Source organism: Vidua chalybeata, chromosome 7 (genome assembly GCF_026979565.1).
Source record: "Vidua chalybeata isolate OUT-0048 chromosome 7, bVidCha1 merged haplotype, whole genome shotgun sequence".
NCBI classification, from domain to species: Eukaryota; Metazoa; Chordata; class Aves; order Passeriformes; family Viduidae; genus Vidua; species Vidua chalybeata.
The window spans coordinates 4,079,952-4,102,311 of record NC_071536.1 but is presented as its reverse complement, the minus strand read 5'-3'; the positions used below and the strand labels follow the sequence as shown (position 1 = coordinate 4,102,311).

The 22,360-nt window shown below is 37.2% G+C and overlaps 1 protein-coding gene across 2 annotated transcripts in view; it reads left to right on the top strand.

Annotated features, from left to right (window-relative positions):
• The window catches only part of SPAG16 (sperm associated antigen 16), a 358,597-nt gene that overhangs the window by 20,342 nt on the left and 315,895 nt on the right, over window positions 1-22,360 (top strand). The window contains exons 8-9 of one of the 2 annotated variants that reach the window (XM_053947319.1): window positions 996-1,065; window positions 5,933-6,078. In XM_053947319.1, coding sequence (XP_053803294.1) covers window positions 996-1,065; window positions 5,933-6,078 — 216 coding nt within the window. Of the gene's footprint in view, window positions 1-995; window positions 1,066-5,929; window positions 6,079-22,360 lie in introns of both variants that reach the window. The other variant, XM_053947318.1, reaches the window with a different exon arrangement.

The window sequence follows — 22,360 nt, the reverse complement described above, 5'->3', positions numbered from 1 at the left end:
TCTGTCATGGGTGGAATATTTGAACATTATTTTTTCTTCTCTAATCTTACTTGACGTATACAAGATATTCTGCCCCTTTGACAGCAAGCAGTAAGAGCACAGGAAGGAGGTATGACAGACAGAAAATTACCTTGCATGTGTTTAAGGAAAGTAAGAAGAAAAAAAGAAAAAAAAAACTACCAAATTACATTTTATATAGTTATATTTTATGCAATTATATTCCTGCAATTGTTTCAGCAGTAACATCAATTATATGAGGGTAAAATGAAAGGAATTTACCATGCTGACACCCTCTTCTGATAGTCTTCATCTCTCATTTCCTCCTTTCCTCTTCCTCCAGTTTTTCTCTGGTCATCTCAGGGCTTACTTATAAAACAGTGAGGATTATATGTTTGAAATTTCAATAAGGAAAAGAAAATGCTCTATAGAAAAAGGAAGCTTATGCCCATATGGAGTTCTGCTGAATCAGGAGCACAAAACATAGAACAGTTCCAATGCTATGAAATTTCAGGGGCATATATATTTTTATATATATATATGTATGTGGAGGACCTCTGCAGTTATGAACTGTACTGATTCCAGAGCAATGAGTTTTTTGTAATGCATAACACCATATTTTGTGACATTTTGTTGTGACAAAGCTGTAAGTCCTACTGTGCCATTAAATTTGAGATCAGTGCAGTGACAGCAGTTCTAAAAGTTGCTGGTGTAGTCAGAACCCTGTTATTCTGTATGTCTGCATTATTTCAATAGAGTTGTAAAAATGTTTTGAGAGATTCTGGGTGGCTTGTGTTCTATTGCATTGTCGCTCTTGGTCTTTCCAAAATCTTGAATTAGGAGTTATGTTCATAACCTAGAGACAATAATGAAGAGCTAAAAATTATAGATGGAATTAATGAAGTACACCAGCATGAATTCTGTATGTTGTGAACAGACACTTCGAAAGTAATATTTTCATATTGCTTCCTCTTGTTCTTCCCTCTCTTTAAAATTAGGTTATAGGTTTGCAGGCTGCATTAGAAAGTTTGGAGTCCGGATATGCTAAGCAGATCTCTGAGACAAAAGGTAAAATATTCCCATCACCAGGCTCAAACTAGTCATGTATTTTTTGTTGTTGATGTGATGCATCTCAAAATATGGTGTAACAATAAATCAAAAATACTTGTACTACGTTTTATCAGCTGACCTGGTGTCTGAGCAGCAGTTTTATCATTTGAATATTTTATTCTGAAGTGTATTCGCTAAGGAGAGTGAGACTGCTGAAGGCAATATGGAATATATGAGTAACTTAGAAGTAACTTTTTGTCCTAGAAATCTATTTTGTGACTGATTTTGTTACTGTATCTGCTGATATTCCCTTTTTTGTGTGTATGCATATGGTCTTTCCCAGCTCACCCTTCAGAAAGCATACATTGTGGTCTGGAAACATTTTGAAAATCCTGGTTTTATGAAATCCAGACTCTCATTTTTACAGAATATTGCTAAGATGATACAATACTTGCTTGAATAGTGTCTTTATGGTACCACACTACTTTCCTAATGTAATAATGTAATTTTTACATTATTTTTTCTAACTCCATCTGGAATATTCTAGCACTTCTGCTTTCCTAAGTAAATGAAGCCCATGCTATCACATTCTCTGACAGCATCAGTCCCACTAATAATTTTGAACCTATTTTTCAATTGCAGCTACACTGGATAGTAAGATAAGTTTCAAAGAAACCAGGTTGCTTAAAATCTCCTGAAAATAAGTGGGATGGTACAAAGGGGAAGTGGTGAGCTCCATCCTCTGACAACAGAGAATTCACATGTGAAGGGGATGTGGTACTTGCCTTAGTCATGAGCAGAACTCCCATCAGAGAAAACTTTTACTTGAAATTACTTGAAATTAGAGAACCCTACAAATACTATACAACTTCCAGGTGAAGAATATGTTCCAATTATGGCAACTTCAATATCTGTTTGTTTTGGGGTTTTTTTGTTGGTTTTTTTTTTTCCCCATGTGTTAAAACCTAAACCTCCTTTGACACTTGTGATACACCCCAGGTGAAAAGCCAGTGAGTTACCCCAGCCTTTGACAATCAAGCTTCATTAGTTCCCATGTTCATGGAATTACTGTCATTGTGTAAAGTTCCTCTAGAAAACACAAGGCTGAGAAAAAGAATGGTGGGCACATAAATTTATTTTGGGTTTTTTTGGTGTTTGTAGTTGAGTGAAGAGGTTAGGAAGCATTGCCTTCCTTTCCTATTAAGATATACTCTGGCTTGAGGATATAGAGGGTGGGATCTTCCCTGTGCTCATGTTTTACAGTGTGGATGGATCTGTCTCCTTTTCATATTAAACATACTTTCATTTGTTGTTGGATTCTAAAAACCACTCTCTGGCTGTTCAGTCTTGTTTATTCTCCAGAAATCTTGAAAGCACTTTGTAATACCAAGTGACAAGCAAGGGAGCCATTGATAAATAATTACATTAAAAAAACCTTGTCAGTCTCCAACACAAATTAAGCTCATCAGCCACCCACATGCTTCTACAAGTCTTAATTTGCTTCATACCGTGGGTATCATAAATTAATCAGTATTTCAATTCGTTTTGTTTCAGTGCTTTGTCCTCTAATACTACATAATTTTTATTGCCCTCTGTAGGTCGTACTCATGTCTCAGTGGGTAATATCGTCTCTTTAAAATACATTTTGCTACCTCTTGAAAGGTGATAATATTCTGTTCCTTCTTGATGTCTTATTCATGAGAGAGTGTAAGTATAATCCTGAGAAACATGGATTTCTCATGGATACTGGAGAAATGTTAGTTTAATTTTTCTCAAAATTCAGATTACTGGTGGAGCTGGAAATCTGGGCTGGAAGGAGACTTCCAGCTGCGCTTTCCAGTTTTCTGGGCTGCCTTCTGTGCATTGGGATGCTTGATTAGAGGACAGTGCACATCCAGAGTGGCAGATGATCCTTGGCCAAGCTGCCTCTCCTGGCAGGTGTCTGCTTTCACTGCAGTGCAGAGCCTGAAGGAAGGAGGAGGGCTCTGCCCAGCAGCAGGGGCTTGCCCTTCACTGCTCCTGAGGCTGCAGTTGTCCCACAACCTGCCTTGACCGTGGAACACCTGGAATGCTGGCTTGGCTAGAGAGCACTGAGATTGGCTTTTAATTAGTTTTGGATTTGCTGAACTGTGAGGTTCTGCACATCTGCTCCAAGAAAGCAGGAGAGGAACTTTTCACAAGGGCATGTACTGACAGGACAAGGGGGAATGGCTTCATGCTGAGAGATAATAAGTTTAAATTAGATATTAGGAAGAAATTCTTCCCTGTGAGGGTGGTGAGGCACAGGGTGCCCGGAGAAGCTGTGGCTGCCCCACCCCTGGAAGTGCCCAAGGGCAGGCTGGACAGGGCTTGGAGGAAGCTGGGATGGTGGAATGTGTCCCTGCCCCTGGCAGAGGGGTGGAAGTGCATGAGCTTTAAAGCACCTTGCAACCCAAACCATTCAGTGATTGTGGGTTTGGTTTTACTTTGGGGCTGCTTTTTTTCTCTCTGAGCCATACAGTGCACCATAAAGAACAAAGGGGAACTTCTTAGTATTCACAGTGAGTTTGCATTGTAAATTTGTATCTGGCAGCTAGGTAGAAAAAAAAATTAACAGTACTTAATTTTAGGGCAACTATTCTTGACTTTATTACTCAGGCATTTGATGTGGGAGCTTTCATCCTGCTGCATTTCAAGCAATTGAAGATAACATCCACAATACAGAGCATGTAATTTATTTACTAGCAGTTTTTTGCTGTCTCATGTCAGGCTGCTGTTCTGCTTTGTACAGAAATCCTTCAAGACAAGAACATCTAATAATTTTTAAGACATTTAAAGAAACCTAATTCTTGCCTTGCTTGTTTCAAAATGATATGAAGGACATGTCGTAGTTGGAGAGGAACTAGTTAGCAATTATTTTTAGGACTTTGTCATCCCGTGGGCTGGTTCTCTCTTTCTGATGCCCACTCAGAAACCAGCTCTGAGAAAAAAATTGTACTTTGAGTTCAGATTACTTTTTTCGAAGTAATGGATTTTTTTTAAAGGAGATCTGCCTTAAAAACTGGTTGTGTTTTAAATCTGATCCTTCCTGATATGATAGCAAGATCATACATAAGGAATCTAATGATCAAAGTGAGAGAGCTGATATTTTATTTAGGGTATTGGTGTGTATTAACAGTGCTTGCACCCTTCCTCACAGATCAAAACAGTGTTAAGTGATGCTCTAAAAAACGACCCCTTTTGCCTGCAGGAGTTTAGCAGTGTTGACTGTGGCTTGCTTATAAACCTAAGTGAACACTGCTATGGCAGCTGGTTCTAAATAGAAAACTGCTCCTTGCTCAGTACTCTTCTTGTATTTTCTAAAAACAACAGCTGCTTATTTATTACCCAATTATATTCAGAAGTTGAACTCAATGAGTTTCTTTACTCATGGTTGAATTAACTCATTGCTAAGACTGTTAACTGTGCTTTTCCTTTCCTTGATCTGATGCAATTGCAGTTAGAAGGTCATGCAAAAACAAATTTAAAATTAGCCTGGTTGTGCCCATTCCATGTGCAATGCAGTCAGAATAGAAAATCTTTGAACCTAAGCTGTTGACATCTAAGTGCAACAGTTCTTTGGAACTCATTCTTTCTTTTTTTTTTTCATAGTTACTGACTTTTAAAGCTGTCATAACACCGTGGCTTTATAGGTATGTGTATCTCAAAAAGACCAACAAACCAAATACTCTGTGAGCAACATGCTAGTGGATAGCAGTTACTAAGTGAGCAGAAGGTTTTAGACTTACAAACCAATTTTGCTGTTTACTGTTCCTCAGAGGAAGTTATTGTTCAGGATATCTGTGACAGTAGCTTCAACTTTTAAAACATAAATGCTAAAGTTTTTTAATGCGGGCCTAGTTCTTTCCATCAGTCCCAGCTGTACTCAGGTTGGATATACAGGAAGGTTTTGTGTTGCTTGCTCTGGTTTTTTTTGCCTGAAGAGTGGAGAGAGTGTTTGGGGTTTTTTTTCCCTGCTTTAAGTCATCAGGTTTGCATTTTGGTGTAGAGGTCTTAATAAAACCATTTTATAAGAGCAGTCATTTAGAAATGCATAATGTGAAGTACATTTGTTTCAGTCTGTATTTTAGCTGTATAATGGCTTCTTTCAGTCAGAGATTTTTTTTTTTTTCAAAGAACTGAAAGGGATGTAAATGCCCAAATCCAGCTGGAAATCAGCATTACATTCTTTTTCATGTAGACCCATGTACATCCAACAGAGCACTGCAACAAGATACAGGGATCCCAAAGGGCTGTGTTTGGATTTGTGTGAGCTGCCAGTGCAAAGGCTGTCAGAGAGCCGTGTCCTTTCTGCCAGCTCATGGCAGATGCCTTGTGCTATAGTCCACGTGTGCTGTACTCTTCATCCTACCCCTTGCAACCTTTGATGATTTAAAGCTGTGTTACCTGCTTAGGATTTCTTTGCTGAGTTACCTATTCATCAGTAATTCCTTGTTTGAAAGGTGGGTTGGCAGAAAGTGCAGGGAAACAAAAGGAATTGTGGGCTGTAAATCACAATATTGCATAGGATGCAGTGAGCTGATGTGTCCTGTGGCTCTGAGGGATGTGAAAGAATGCATCCATTTCCCTGTGACTCTCTTTGTACTGGAAGATTATCACATTTTTGGGGCTAAGTCTAAAGGCTTTTTCACCCTTTAGATAAGGTGAAATTGTTTGTGGAGCAGAGATATGTGTAGCCCTGGAACACTTAATATGGATGGCACAGTAACCTGAACATCTTCTTATTTGAAGTGGTGTTTCTTTGAGAATTTCGCATTTCTTGCTAATATAAAGTAAGGAGATAGCTTCCAGAAGAGTAAATTTAAAAAATTCTGATCATATTTTTGTTGGTTTTATTTCATAGTAGGCCATGATTGTACAAGGAAGAAAGGGTTTGAAGGTCCCACCCAGAAAGCTCTTCGGGAAGCCAGGCAGAAAAAATTCCTTGTTGTTGCAAGCTCTTCCTGTGATGCAGACGAAGATGCAGAGAATATGGGCAGGAGAGATCTAAAGGTACTGTGTTCTTTCCAGCTGTAAGTATCAGTCCTCTTTATACAGGTGAAAGACACCTGTCCAATGTGATTAAAAGAAGTCCTGCTTAGTTGAAGTAAATAGGACAGGTAGGTAACAAGTTTTGGGTTTTTTTTTAATACAAGTTTCTATCACAATTAAATTTTCAGGGAATTACAGGAACTCTGATTAATTTAAGCTAGCAGTCTACTTTTTGAGAATCCAATGTAATCACCTAGCAGAGGAAGAGCACTGGCTGTAATTGCTTCTTGCTCTGTTGTGTTTCTTTTGTAACTTGAGAAATCCTGATGTGTTCCATAATGCTTGCAAACTTTTTCAGCATTTCAGAATGTTCCAGCTGGGACTAAAGGGGACAATATCTGCAAGACTAAGGGTAAAATACTGGTAGTTTCCTAATAGTCAGAGCTTCTAAACCTGAGTATACAAGAGGTGAGTTACTGCTTCAGTTTGGAAGTTGTGCAAAATCAAAATTAATTCCTGATTGAATATTTTTTTTATTATGGAAAAGAATGTTTACTTTATTCCGATTGTTTTATTTATTGAGGTTCCATTTTGGGACTACATAACAATGCCTTTTATTTTTCCAAATTAGGATAAACATTGTAATATCTAAAATTTCAGAAGCTCCCAAAACTGTTACATTGCTCTATTTTTGTTTGAGAACTACAGTTAGAGTTTAAACTGTGAGGAAAAGAGCTTTAGTTGATGATTATCTAGTCAGAAGCAACTTCAGTCTTTTGCTGTCTCTACACGAATATGTCCATGGTAATTCATTTTTGTAGGTTTCTGTCTGGCTTTACAAGAGCATTTCATCTGTTTCACTTTGGCAGTGCATGTCTCCACAGACAAATATACCATTTTAGTTCTGTTTTCATTCTTTTTTCTACTCCTGAGCCCTCAAATAAAAAATCTATGTCTGTCTGTCTCTCTTCTGTTGCTTACTGAACATTTTTCACCATGTATAACAAAAATTTCTCCATACTGTCCCCACACCTATTAGTATCTGAGCCATGTGCCAGTCAGTCCATCTCCACTTTGCCTGCTTTTCATGCAGTGCTGGAAAATTTCCATGCTAGACTCTTAGAGGTACCTCCTCTCTTCATTCTGACTTGTGAACAGATGCAATTTCGTAATCCTAGAAGCAATCATTTCTGTGTTTCTGTTTCTACTGAAGTCATCAGGATTTTTATGGAAAACTTCAGCAGAGTTATGCTTCACCCCCAAGATACAAACTTTGCACGGGTAGCGTGCCTGTCTGGCTCTTGTTCTTTGAAATTCATGAGCACTGTTAGTTGACTGGTTCTGGCAGGCATCTGTGTTTTTACAGATCTTATGTTTCCCAAAGGAGTCCCACCAGAGGCCCTGATGTCTTTATTTAATCAATGGATTAGAAAACTGGGCTAGTTCCAGAAATAAGGCATCGGAAAATATGGGCATGTTTGAATGTACTAGAATTTTCCATGGCTAAGCAATAGTCTAAAACTTTAGGTGTGAGATTAGCATCTCTTCCAAATGGAACAATAGTTCTTTTTCACTTCACATTTCCTGCATCTATTATTTCTAAATATTTCCTTTCCCCTAATAAAGGATTCCAGCTTGGATAGTGCATGTGAATTGCTGCTTAGAATGTAAGAAATAAATGACAGAGGGAGTGATGAATGTCTGGAGTGCAAAGAGGTGAGTTAAAATTGTGTTTAAAGCAGAAGAGACAGAACTCTGTCCTGTAGTGCACATTTATTGAACTACAGTTCTAATACAATGTACTGAATTAAAATAGTGTGTTCTCATTCAAATGTTTAGGTGTCTCGAGTATTTGTTCCCATCAAAAGGATGAGGTATAAAGGAGAGCCTTCCCTTCCTTAGGTGAATTTCTGTGATACTTGGAATCAAGCTTGTGTGGTGTCTCATCTCCTCTGACCTAGATCAAAAATCTTTTAAGTTCTGCTGTGTGTTATATAACTTAGATTCTTTCTTAAAATGATTCAACATGAATGAACATAAATATCTACTGAAAAGTGTTCCATAAGCCATTTAAATGTTTTATTGGGGAGGGTAAAATTGTTTTATACTTACTGAGATTGTGATTCATTTAAATTCTCTTTATACCACAAAGGAACTAAGAGTCAGAGCATGAATTTGGTCAGTTCCATGGAGTTTGGTGAGGAATATATAGAAGAAATAAATGCAATTGAAGTCCTGCATTTGCATATGCATTTACAACAAAATAGAGAAAAAGAGAAGATGTGGAAAATCTAGGTAAAATTCACTGTCTAGTATTGTCAAGCCTGCTTCAGTAAATGTAAGTGAACTTTTAAAGCTTACAAAAGTTAAGAGTGAACATGTTATCCAATTTATAAGTTCAGGCACTTGGATTATATCCCATTCAGTAAAAAGCCACTATATTGTCATGAGATTGTATCCTTGAAACAAAATTATAAATGTTTGTATTAGCTGTACTGTTACATAGCAGTGAACTATGGTGATGGAAATGATTTAACATCTCTTCTGTGTCTGGTAGGTAAATAGTGATCTAACAAATGCCCGTGCTTTTATGTAGATGCAAATATGAGTCATAGCTGAACTAGAACATTTACTTCAAGGGCAGACATATATTGTGTTACTGCAATATCCTGTAAAAGCTGACATGTCATTTAAAACAGAGTCCCTTTGATGTGAAGTTTGTCACTGAAACAGCAAGTGAAAAAGCAACAGGATCTTTTTTTTCTAAGAGAATGCATTATTCTGATTTTACAATCTTTGTTATGAGACTGAATTAAATTGTAGTAACAGACAATTAGTCTAAACTATTTACATATCTGGCCCTTAATAAGCCATTGTCAATAGTATAAGTAGTCGTAGATCAAGAATGTGCAGAGAGTACTACTTTAAATATTTAAATTAATTAAAATGCACTCACAGGTCATTAAAATTGTAGAGAACCTTTGATAATATGAATTTCATTATGCTCTTGAAAACTTTCCTATTTTTATTCTCTCAGGTTCCTTTCAGAGTTCATTCTATGTTTGATTGCTTTTTAAAGTAATCTTAGCCGGACAATTGCAGCTTCTTTATGTTCACTAAATTATATTTCTACATGTATTACAACCCAATTTAATTTTCCCAAGTTTAACTTACTGTAAAACTTTATCTAAAGTGTGTTGGACATTTCTGGACTTGAGGAATTATCTGTTTCTGTGGAACAGATTTTGCAATTCTGGCCATTGTGTATATAAAAATAGAGAAGTAAAATCCAGTGATCATACAGATATGGATTTTGTAATTAATAAGACTTTGGGTTGAAATATCACATGGGTACATGGATTACACTGAAGTTTCTCCTCAGTTCTATGGAAAAAAAAAGTACAAAATTTACAAGAACTGTTGTTCCTGTGCTCTCAAGTAGAAGGGGAGATGAAACCAAGTGATTACTTAATCAGATTATTGAGTTTGAATATAAATTAGCACAGGTGTACTGGGGACAGAATTAGAAAGATGGTCCCAAAGTGGTTAGGAAGGGTCATAAATGAAACAGACAATCACTTTGTGTTTGTAATAATGTGGCTAAGAAACCACTGATTTGATGTTCAGAAGAGAGTAGGTGACTGACAGATAATACTGGGAATGCTTATTTCTACAGCCCTTCCCTGGGATAATAAACTGCAGACATGGAGCTAAGAAAATTAATACAAGTTACCCAATATAAGATTGCAGCCTAGAGAAAGGAAAAGAAAATACAACGTCTGTGTTCCAAATGAGATAAAAAGTAAAAGCTAAGAAATCATAGACTAGACACTATAACTTACATTCCTAAGGAAGCTGGCAGTGTATAACTGAAATTTTACTCAATTTTCCCTGCAAGAAAGCAGGGAAAGAGTTAACTGGGAAAATGGATTTGCAAGGAAAAATTGTTTAAATCCAGTCTATATTGCATCCATGGAAGGATAAGAGTTACCATGGTTAACACACAAGAGCATTTAGGTTTCAAAAAGGCTTTGGATAATGTCTCATGGAATAATTCCTGTCAACAAGTGTGGAAATTTGGCCTGACATAATTTTTTTTTTAATTAATGGAAAATAGATTAGGAACATGGAGATATATTGAAGAGGCTTTTTTGCAGGGATATATTGTCCATAATGATCTGGAAAATGGAACAGAAAATAAGCTGCCAGAATTTGCAGACCAAACTTGGCCTGGGTTTGGTGGGGCTGGAACAGCAAGTGCAGCTGAGGACAGGAATGGAATTCCAAAGCTGACCTATTGGAGAAGTGATCTAAAGAAATAACAGACAGTGTAAGAAAAGGTACAAAACTTTGCCTTTAAAAAATGATCCAGTGTACAAATAGAGATCAAGAAGATTAGAAAGAGTTGATAATTAGCTTTTAATTAGAGTAGGCTCTAGGGTATGTTGTGTAAAACAGGCTTAACATGAGTTGAAAACCACATAATATTGTGGAATAGCTGAACACTGTGCTGCAGTGTAAACCAGGAATACTGCCTGGAGCATGTGAAATATTCCTTTTGCTAATTTCACATGGCATGTGGCTTTGGCTGCAGTTTTGTGTGCAGTCTGATCACAGCTCTTCAGGAGAAAAGTGGAGCATCTACACCAGGGCAGTAAAAATTATTAGAAGTCTATGAAACTGTCAAAGAAAAGGTGAAAAGTGAAATTGGGTAGTCTACAGAAAAGAACCCTAAGGGGAGACAGGATGCATCCTTAAAATAGAAAAGAATTCTGTTAAAAAAAAAAACCAAAACAGAAATAAAACCAAAAGCAAATCCAAAATTACAAAGCAACTTGTTAGAACAAGTAGCAATAAAGTAGAAATTCAATAAGAGTAATTCAGAGTATGGTGGGTGTTAAGCAGCAAAGAAAATTTATTTCCTTAGAATATGATGCCTCTTTACTTACAGAATTAATGTTCTGTGGCTCAAATGTTAAGACTATGATCCAAGATTAACTTGGTGTAATCTAAAATGTGTCCTTTTGTTGGTTTTGATGGCATTTAATTTAAAAGAATTACGTGTTTTGTTAGGCAATTCTGTATTTTTTAAAAAATACTTTTGCTATGGACTTGAAAATGGTAGCTTTGGAGATGATAGCTTTAGTTTTAGGATTTGCTCAAATGTCTTTAAAGATGTCAGGCCTACATGGAGAAAATGAGAAAATGCTTCAGAATGTTAGCTACAAATAAAGCTATAGAGGAAATATTCATTCAGTTGCAAGACAAAATTATAAAGACAACTTATTATAGAATGTCCCATCCACCTTTGCAGTTTTGTTAAACCGAGACACCCAATGCCTTGCATTTTTAGTAGTAAAATTAATTCTGTAAGCCGTTGGTACTTGATAAAACTACCTCACAGATCATCCAAAGGGTTTTCTTTGTGCTGAAGAACAAGGCTTGTTTTGAGTCACTGCATGCTGCCAAGAATAATAAAGTTAACAGGCCCCCAAGATGGAGAACCAATACAGAAAGTTGCTGGGAAGTAAGATGCATTTGATCCTAATTCTAATTGTACATAGGCTTTGCATATTTGTCTATTTCTTTCTGTATTTAGTGTCAACAATGACAGATTTTAGAACTCAGACTGTGAATCTCACTCTTGCTACAGTCACTTGCAAAAACTGCTGATAAATAGTAAAATTACTGGGTTTTGTATGCAAATGCTGTATGTCCTGAAAGAGGGATGTACAGTAACTGTATTTAATTGAAGAAAAAAAACCTTTGAGTTCTCTTTGCAGAGAAGATGGAATAGATATTAAAACATGGCATAAAGACTTTAAAATGTTTGGTTTTCTTTGCTTTTACAAATAGCTGCTGCTGTCTTCCTCAGGACAGACAAATGGAGAGAGTAAGGTATTGTGTTGTGCACGAGGGTTTCCTTTATTCCTCAGAGTTCCTGCAGCACTTCCCCTCATTCAGGCTGGGCTGTAGGATATGATTTGACTTCACCTGAGTTCAGAGAGAACTTTGCAGAGGCACCAGAGGCTCCCTACAGAACCCCCACAGCAGGAGGTGGGATGGTGCTTGCACAGCTCTTGGTCACGTCAGCTCTGTTGGGCTTTGAGACCATAATTGAGCAATTTCATTAACTCAGGACCAACATTTTGTTTTCCCTTTAATTAAAGTGTCAAGACCTTAACATTTCTCTTGGAAACCATGTGGGAGTTGTGGGGGAAAGAGGAGGAGAACGGTTTAGTTGTGCTTGTTTGCTCACTGACAGGTGTTCGGTGCTCACAGCCCCTGAAGGGAATTCTGCCAGCACAACATCTCTAACTGGGCAATTCCAGTGCTCTTTGGAATGTTCAGCTTCTGCCAAGATCCCCATTTCTTTCAAGGAAGCAGAGGCACTAACTAGCATAGTGTGTAGAATGCACTAAACAAGACATAAATAGTGTTGGGTACCTCAGTTACAATGTTATTGGTGCAAACTTAATTTCCTTTGAAAAATGGCCATGGTTTTTAGGAAGTGCTTTTTCTTGTGTAAGACAAAAAAAAAAAAAGTAAATTCCACCAAGGTGTATTTCCAATTATAATTACTCTATTTTTTTCCAAGCTCTGTTTCATAATGAAAAGTTTATGATGCAGGAGTTTGGAAGCTCTTTATACTAAGTTTTAATTTTCAAATCAATAATTTGCTTGGTGTCTTGGGGTATTGATAAAACACATAAAAGTGTTAGTTGTAATTGATACACAATGGCAAGTCAAAATGTTCAGAATGGTAGTTCTATTTGAACTGGGTAAATAATCATCCCTGTTTTTAAAGGAGTATTCTTCCAGAAGTATTTGCCGTCTACACTTCAGGGTTAACCTTAGCTTGGTGTTCAGGGATGTGGCTAAAAAGGCAATATATGAACTACTGCTTGATATACTTACACAAAAAATGCAGATTAAATGAGGCCAAACTTAACACTAATTAGGTGGTTTGTTTTTGTTTTGTTTTTGGTTGGTTTTTTTTTTTCCATTTTAATGTAGTTCAGCTAAAATTATTAATGGATAAAACTAGATCCCTTTCAAATTAGTGGAATGTGATTGAAATATGAAGTAAGTGCTCAGACCCCCAAAAATCTGGAGGGAAAGGCTCAGGTGCTGTCTGTTGTATTTATATTTTAAATTAACTATTCTGCAGTAAGTTATAGATTTTGGTGTTTTAATCTTTTTTTCCAATATTTAAACAAAGCCTTTGCATATGTCAACATCACTTTAAGGAAAATGAAATTCAACATTAGCATTTCGTTTTCATGGTTACAAATCTCTAACATATCCTAAGAGCTCTGGCACTGCTCACAGTGTTCAGGCTTGTTTGTCTTGTATATTCAAACAGCACTTCTGGGAGTGGAAAGTAAAATCTTAATTGTTTCTGTTTGAATACAATTAAATGAAATAAAACACTAAGTCTTTCCTCCAAACAGTTTATGAATTAATAATCAGAGCATTTCCTCCAGAAAATGTGACTGTTTCATTGGAGTGTCACATACTATGAGGATAAGGTTAATGGGTCACAGGCCTCTTTGTAATTGGAATTCCAGTTCAAATCCAGGCTTGATAAGTTTGATCATGATTAAAACTAGTTGTTGTATGATCATGGATTAGTTGATCTCACCTTGCTCTTACATGAAGTAAGTAAAGGGCAACCTCTGTCAGCAGGGAGGCTGAGGTTGGCCAGATTTGTGCTGGAACCCAGCCTGGAATGATGTCTGTACAGGTGGGCTTTTACACCAGAGGAACAGAAATAATTCATGTGATGTTCAGACAATAAAAGCAATTCAGATTTGTTTCCACTACATGGAACCCCTTTGTAAAGCACAACTGCTAAACAATTTTGTGAACGCATTAGGAATCTTCTCATATTGCAAATTTGTTTTTTCAGAAGTGCAGTTTAATGTCTCGCTGTGGAGTTTGGCCATGATCTCTGAGCTTGGGGGCTAAAAAGCAGAATGAGTTTCACAGCTCATTCAGAAGAATGCTTTTTTTTTCCTGTTTCCTTTCTGAAGTCCTCTCTCCTCCCTAGCAGCTCCCTTTCTCTTTCCTACCTCTGCTCTCTTTGTAAATTCTCTAAATCCTTTCAGCTAAGGTGCTGAATTACAAAGTTTGAACACACAAGTTTCAAAGCCTAGTTACAGAATTCTGTTACTCAGATGTGACAGCAGAACACCAGCTACTCAGTGGCCAGTTTCAGTTTGCATTTCTTTAGTATGGTTTACACCATAGCTCTGTATTTATTGTTTCCAAGTTCCTACCTTGTGTGTATATAGTTCAGCTAATGTGCTGTATACTGTAAATTAACCAAAACAGATCAGCCAGTCAGACATTTATAATTTACTAGAAATCTGAAGCTGTTTCTATTTTTGTAGGAATCCTTCACTCACTGTACAAAGCAAATCTCCCTCATGTTTCTCTAGCACCTGCAAAGAAATTGTTCTCTTTAAGCAGTACAGCAAAAACTGAGATTTGCTGTGATGTAAATCTCTCAGGAGTTCGTTCTCATCTCAAAAAAGAGATAAACAAGAAAAAAATCACTTTGCAAAATCACAATCCATAGTATTTTAAAAATCCATAATCAATAAAAATATTTAGTTTACCAGTAGTACTAGTTAATGTGAAAATATCTACACTATATTTCCACACTTTGGTGTGTAATAGTTATAATTTCTTAAAAAATCTGTTTAGATTACTTAACTCTTGTAGATAATTTAGGAACAATGCATATACTTGTGGCATGTCCCAGTCTGGAAAGGGTGTTAGCAATAGTAGAGGAATTCACAGGCCTCCTTCACACCGGTGTAGAAATTGTTCTGTGCTGCAAAATGTACATGCCCTGTCTTGAACCCAGCAGATAAATAATCAAAGAGTCATGGTAGTGTAATGCTTAAGAATACCCCAAATGTATGTTTTGACATAGATCACAGGGTTGGTTAATGTGAAAATACTGTCCTTGTTTTTTCAATATTGCAAATGAGAAAAATTGTAATGGAGATGAATTAGCAGATACCTTTACTTTTAAAAAGTATCCTCAGAGAGAGGAAGTCTCATTTTGAATATATACCTGGATTTTTTGATGTACAGTCAGCAGTGGAGTGATTGGTTTTATCCAAATAATAATAACTGGAATGAGATATTCTCTTGAGTTGCAAGCTAGAAGGCTTTGGCAGCTGTTTATTCTGCTGCTCCTGATCTGTTGTTGGCTAAACTTTCCGTGCTGTGATCCTGCCCCTCCAAACTCATGGTTGATCAGTTCCTGCCTGCCATCAAAGCTCTGAAGAACAGTGTGTGCAGGCTTGCTTTGATCTCAAAAATCCACCCAGGCTAAAATAATCTGGGAAGTAACAATGAAGAGAAGCTGACATGGCTTTGTTTGAATAATTATTTATTTATAGAGTTTTGCTCTATTTTAATGGAAGACATCCTATTATGTACTAATTAATTGTTTGATTACACTGTTTATAAAAAGAGTGAGAGGGGGAAGAAGGCTGACAATATTTGGAGCACATTTAAGGATAATTGGAGAGGTCTTGTGTTGTATTTGATAACTCCTGTATTGTTTTTAAAAACACAACCACACAAGCTAATGCACTCACATATTTTGTTAGCCTTGCTGCTAAGTTAACTGATTTTTGGTCTGGGAGTCATAGCAAGGAGCTCTTTACAGTCTTTGTAGTTTATTTCCATTTTTGTTAGGATACACACGGAGTAAGTTTCTAGCCACCATCTGGCAACACGTGTGAGTGGAGAGCCTCAGTGGCAGTAAAAGAGGCTGGCTGTGCCAAGGCTGTGGCTGGGAGCTTGCTCAGAACATGCCAGCACCTGTGCAGGGGAATATTCTTATCAGCTGTGTCAGCTACTCTGCAAGGCTCCAGATTGGCTCACATTTTCTACCTTTGGAAGTGGTCCTTTTCTGTTTCTTTGTATTAAAAAGTTTGGGGTTTGAAATAATTTATGAACATCAGGGAAGCTTTTAAATTAGAGATTTGGAGGTGTCAGTGTTGTTCCTGACATTACAAATCCTGAGTTTATTACTTTTAAAGATCTTTTTACTAATTGAATTAATTCATTGTGAATTTCCTGTCAGAAGTTACTGTAACAAAGGTAATGAGAGGAAACAAGGAAAGGGTAACCTTTTTGCCCCTCTTTGCAGCCAAATGTATGTGAGCATCGCTTTAGTATGTCATTGGATTGTTCCAGCTGTGGTACAGCTGAGATTTGACTTTTGAGATTTGACTCTCTTTTTGGTGAATCTTTATCAACACTAATTTGGCTATTATTTTTAGCTACACAAGTATGTGCCTGTGAGAGGCTGATGTACTTGTAGTCTGCATTGTCTTCTTATAGCTGCACACACAATCATTGAATGCCAATTACCAAGGGGTTTTAACCTTTCAGGCTTGCTTTTTTTTCCCCTCAAAATAGCATCCATATATTTAGCAGTTATTAGAATTTCAAGCTCTGCAAAGGTGTCCAGGTTCCCTGCCATGGAAGTTAATAGGAATAGGTCATGGAATCATTGAGTGGATTGAGCTGGGAGGTACATTAGATGCCTAAATGCTTTTGAGAATTTAGGGCTTATATGCTAAGACTGGGTGGATAATACTGTCTAATAAATTTTCTAAGTGTAAATAGCCAGCTTCTGTCTAGAGTCAGATATCATTATATAGTGTTGCACTGTAAATTAATTTTCTCTGGTAATTAGTATAATAACAATCAGTTAAACAGATCTAATGTTGCCAATGACAAGGTTCCAATTTCCTGCCACTATTTTCTCCCTTCTTCTTCCATTCTTTGCAGAAAAGAATCCATTTTCCTTGTGGTACTTGTTTTGGAATGATGAGGTGGACAGGATGGCTGTAGGTTTAAATCCATGCTCTTCAGTGCCAGGGAAGCTGGATGTGCATTAGCATGTGTGAGGCACAGGATCTGCTAGCTCTTAGATCAGTATGTTCCAGGAGCTCTTTTCCCATTCACTCCAGAGTAGATGACAATTTCTGGGGGGAATTTCAAGCTTGGGATGATTCTAACAGTATCCTCACAGCCTTTCTACATCTGAGACAGAATGCTGCTGGAATTGTAGAGGAATCCAAAAAGTTCAGTTAAATGTAGGCTTATTGAACAGTGGTCAAAGTTTGTCTGCCTCTACAGAGGACTTTCAAAGTGTGCATTTCTGCTACAGTTATCCTCTGAACATTGTGTTGAAGGGTTTTCTCCAGTCCTGCTCAGGTAAGGCTGTGTTTGGGGGGTTTGGGTTTGAGAAAGCTCTAATTCTGTTGCTGTGATAAAGACTTTCTGCTCTATGAGGTACTGCACTTCACCTTTCTGCTGAAGTGGGCATGCAAGCTACATGTACATATATATATATATAGTAGGTGTCAGTGCAAAAATGGTTGGTTATATATCTACACCTTCCATGCAGTGGTTTTTCTGTAGAGATTTGAAGTGCTGCTCTCAGCTGTTACTTTGAAGTTTGCTCTTTGTGGTTGTTTCTTCCCCTCAGCCCTCTGAGGAAATATCCAGGTAAACCTATGCTGTTTCACCCCCACGTGCTTTGTGCATTGTTCTGACTCAATTTTTTTAATCCTCTAATTAAGAAGAAAAACCCCTGAAATTTTCAAGTGAGTTTGATTTTTCTGTAATTATAGCAATGCATCTTCTGCTTTGTTCTTTACATTTTCTTTATATTCTGAGTTAGAAAGGAAATTTTTGGAGAGATTGTACCCATCAGTTTGATAGAAGACTCCAAAAATGTGTCTAAGCCCAATTGAGGTTACAGGCACACACAAATAGTGTGTTTGTATTAGCAGCAATATCTTGGGTGAAAAAATCCAATGTAGCTTGATTTAAGTATAGAAATATGGAGTTAGGATCCCACTTCTCAAACATGATTAATTAACCTCTATTAATTATGCTTTTGCAACATTATTTTTTTAAAATTATTTCTGACTCAAAAGAGGCATCAAACCACTTGAATTTCACTATAGGGTCCCCTCAATGCAGTGACATGGCTGACTTTCAGTACAAGGCTTGGCACCAGGGAAAGAACAAGAAGCTTTTTAGTCTTGATAGACTTTTTGGATAGTTTGTTAGTAATTGAATGTAGAATAGGTGTTTTTATAAGAGACTTCTTAATTTTAAAATGTGTTTTCTTTTAAATGTTTTTGTTCTGAATAAATAAAATAGTTTTGGTCAGAATATAATCCTGAGAGAAGATTTTTTCCACTCCAGAATAAGGATGTGTGCCTTTAATTGTAGGAATGATAGAAATGGAGAGGAATGATGTCTGATGTGTTTGTGAGCATTACTTTATGTAGTTGAACTGCAGTGCTGAATAGGCCCTCTATTTTCTTCCAGAACAACAACAACAAAAAGAAGATATTTAATATCTAAGAAATTGCCAGTGTGATTCCAGTCAAATTCTCCATCTGGTCTGGAGGCAGAGTAGTACTGAATTTTTCATCAGTTAGGAGCTGGAATCTGGAGACTTTATTAGGATTTCCTTCAGGGCAAGTACAAAGACAGTCCAGTGGTGCAGTTTATGGCTTAAACATTACAGGCCTTGTATCTGATGTGCAGTAATAGCTGTGATCACATTAAAAAGTTGTTTAAAAACAACTTTAAATGCTTTTAGTAACTGCAGTTCCTTCGAGTAGAAAATGTGATGGTGGTTTTCCAGTTTTACTCTTGGCAGATACTGCCTTCAAGACCTGCAGAGGGGAGGCAGAAGCACAAGAACAACAAATGAGGTGTTGATATGACAGCTGAAGGTAGAAATGAAAAATAAAAGAAGTAACTGACAGGTGAGGCAGAACACTTTGAAATGAATGCTAGTGGGAGTGGGACTTAAGATGAGAAAGGTGGCAGTGCAGATTCTCTCTTTGTGCATAACTGGAATAATTATGTTCCACAGAATTTTCCACGTAGCATGGAAGTACCTGGGAATGCATGGAAGCTGGAAAGGAAGTAAGAGTGAAAGTTCAGTAAGAACATGGCAGATGACTGTGAACTGCAAGTCAAGAAAGAATGAGGCAATGATACAGATTCTAGATCATAAATAAGGGCACAGAAGATTATGGTTTAGAATTTTAGAAGGCAGAAAATAGAGGGGGGGAAAGGCAAGTTAACTTGTGTGTGGAAAGGGGTAGTGGAATTTGTGTGCTGTGAAATCAATAAAGAATGATAGGATTTCTGATACAGGGAGAACATTGGCAAGGGAAATGTAACTTGCCTCCTCCTTTCCACTTGGATTTGCTCTAAAGAGGAATGTGTTAAGGTGGATTGTTATCCTAAGACTTTTACTCAAGTCACAGAGAAGGGTGCCAAGAAGATGAGGTAGGAACTGGACATTTACTTAAAAAAGGCTATTTCATACAACATTAGTTGGAGTGAAATTCAGGTTTAGAATTAATTACATTTCTGTGTGTTATTGCATTGGGTAGGGGAGAGTCCTCCCTGCTCAGGCACATTCATAGGGCAGTTAGGCATAATTGTATGGGCAGGGAATCAGGGATCAAGGGAGGGTTTGAACCTCTGTAGGTTCTCAAGATTTGGGAAAGCTAGAAGAAAAAGCTTTTTCTAGAGGAGTGGATGGAGGAAACAATAATTTAATATATAAGGATGGTTAAAATAAATTGAAAGGGTACTTGCCTAAAAAGCTGGGAGATATGCCCTGTTTGCACCATTTACTTATTTGGATTTTCTTCAAACTGATTTTGCATGGTGCTAAGCCCTGTGCACTCTACTGCAGAATTCTTTGGAGTGTTTGCTTCTAATGCTGTTTTTTCCCACTAGCATCTCACTCCTCTTACCTCCAGATTGTCTTTGGTTTATTTTTATCCAGATTTATCTCTAGTGATGGCCATGAATTAGAATGGGGGTGCAGCCTGTGATCAGACAAATTGTCAGTTTTTCTGGGTATTGCTGGGCTGTATCCTTCCCTTTCTGTTGTAGATTTCTGGTGGTGTCTCTTCAAGCATCAGGCTGAAAACTGTGGTCAGTGAATTCTGTGGGGATTTACCTAGTTGTGTCTCAGTCCTGGCTGTACCATCACTCTCTGAGTCCACATAGAAATACTAATATATAGCAGTTTAAAAATTAGTAAAGCACTTCTTCACACTCATCCTGTGCTGTAGCTACTGGTGAGTGAAATTTGACATCTCCAGTAAAAGCTTTGCAACTATTATGGCAGTGCCCAAGTGCCTAAATTTAGAATGAAATTGCAAATTGTCTTGAATCTCACCATGGATGAGCAGCTGGGAAGAATTGGTTTCAGATATTCCCTCTGACTTGGCCAGAGAGGATGGAACAGAGAACTTCTCTCTATGAACAGCTTTGGAGAAGAGACAAAAAAAAAGACAAAATAGCCCCGAGTTCCATCTCAGACTTGTGTGGGTTTGAGGGGCTAATGGTAATAAAAAGCAATAAAGCCCGCTACTTACATTCTTTCTAAGGATATATGATTTTGAATACAGAAAAAGAACAGATCCATTGGGTAAACAATTGCTGTTTGTCAGAGTAAAATTCATTTTAGGTCCCGATGCCATCTGTCGTAACCCACATGAACAAATTGCCTTTATATTGAGAGTACACAGGCTAGGTTTCAAGAATTGACTAAAATCTTGTAGTTTCTGCTATTCCACTTGAAAGCTCAGTGTTTCAATTTTGTAACTTGGGAGTCAGGTGGTGATAAACTTATTCTGTTTTTTTGTCTCCTTCTGTTGTAAGAAATTGTCGCAGGGAGATTGTGCCAGAAATCCGTGGTTAGTTTCAAAACTATATTTAAAATGTAAAAAAGTGACTCAAGAAACAGAGAAACAAAATAATAGAACTGAACACTATAAACAATTAGCACTACAATCAACGCAAATTATCCCATGATTATAGAAGATACAGTTGTGGAATTGTACAAAATGAACATAAATAATGTTGCTAGTATGTTCAAGTCTGACATGAAGCCTTAAATGGAGAATAATCAAATGTATTCAGAGATTTTTTTTTTTCTTATAAACTATTTAACATTTTCATATGTGACTTGGGGAAAAAAACGAATCTCAAAAATCTGATTTGTGTTTGCGTTAGAGTTGCTGATAAATTTATCAAATGACACACTGGTGAGGTCTTTTTCCATGAGGAGACCAGGAAATGAGGAGGGGAAGTCTGGATCATTTGGTAAAAGAAAGAGAAATAAACATATGCTTTTTTTACTATGCTTTTAAAGTTCAAATCATAGAATAGTTTGGCTTTGAAGGGACCTTTAAAGGACATTTAGTCCAACCCCCCTACAATGAGCAGGGTAATCTTCAACTAGAACAGGCTTAAATTAGGGTGTTCTTCATCATTGACTGTGACAAAGGGGACAAAATGTACTCTTGATAGCAGTGTTTACTTAGCAGACAGAAGTAGAATAGAATTTAGTAGATGAAAATTGAATCTAAGGACATTCTGTGTTAGAAATAGAATTGCTTTTTAATAGAGAATATAGTTAGGCATTTCACAAACGTACTGGCAGTTACAGTCAATCCTTCAGCCTTAAAAAAATGGACAATTTCTAAATAATGTTTTTTTTAAAGCTGTGTCTAGCTCAAGCAGAAATTTAGTTCAAGGAAGTGCAGAGGCCTGGGTTTTATGTGGTCCAAAATAATTTACAGACATTTTGGGTCTGGTTTCCTAATCTGCCTTGCTGAATCTGGAGCAGACTGACTCCATCACACCTTCAGGCACTTTTAGCAGTTTGTTTCACTACTAGCATGTTTGTGAAGTCAGCCTGGCAGTACCTCTTTCATATTCTGCTGTATCCACTTCCTGCAGTGCTGCAAATATTTCTGGTGGTTAACTGTGCTAGATAACCAGCTTTATCACTGTTTGATAAAGTACTTATTGCTTACAAGTACAGTAATCAATTAATTAGCTCTTTATTATAAAGGATCCATTTCTCTGCAGTATTGACAAGCTGATAGCTTTGTACCTGCATGTCAGAGTACTCTTACAGCTTTGTTTTCATTATTTCTCATTATGTGGAGCTTGGGATAATGGTTACTGGCTGTCCTGAAACAGAGTCAGGATGATGAAGTGCCAAGGGGGGGAACATAGACGGCATCTGTAAGGCATAATTGCAAATAAATCAATAACTAATGGCCCCTGAATGTGTTTACCAGTTCATTGTAGTGATGTATGGACCTCTGCAAGCCCTGGGTGCCTTATAACAGTTATTGAGATGATTACAGTGGGTACTTTGGCCCTGGCAGAAATTAGTGTATCCAGGCTACTGAGCATATAA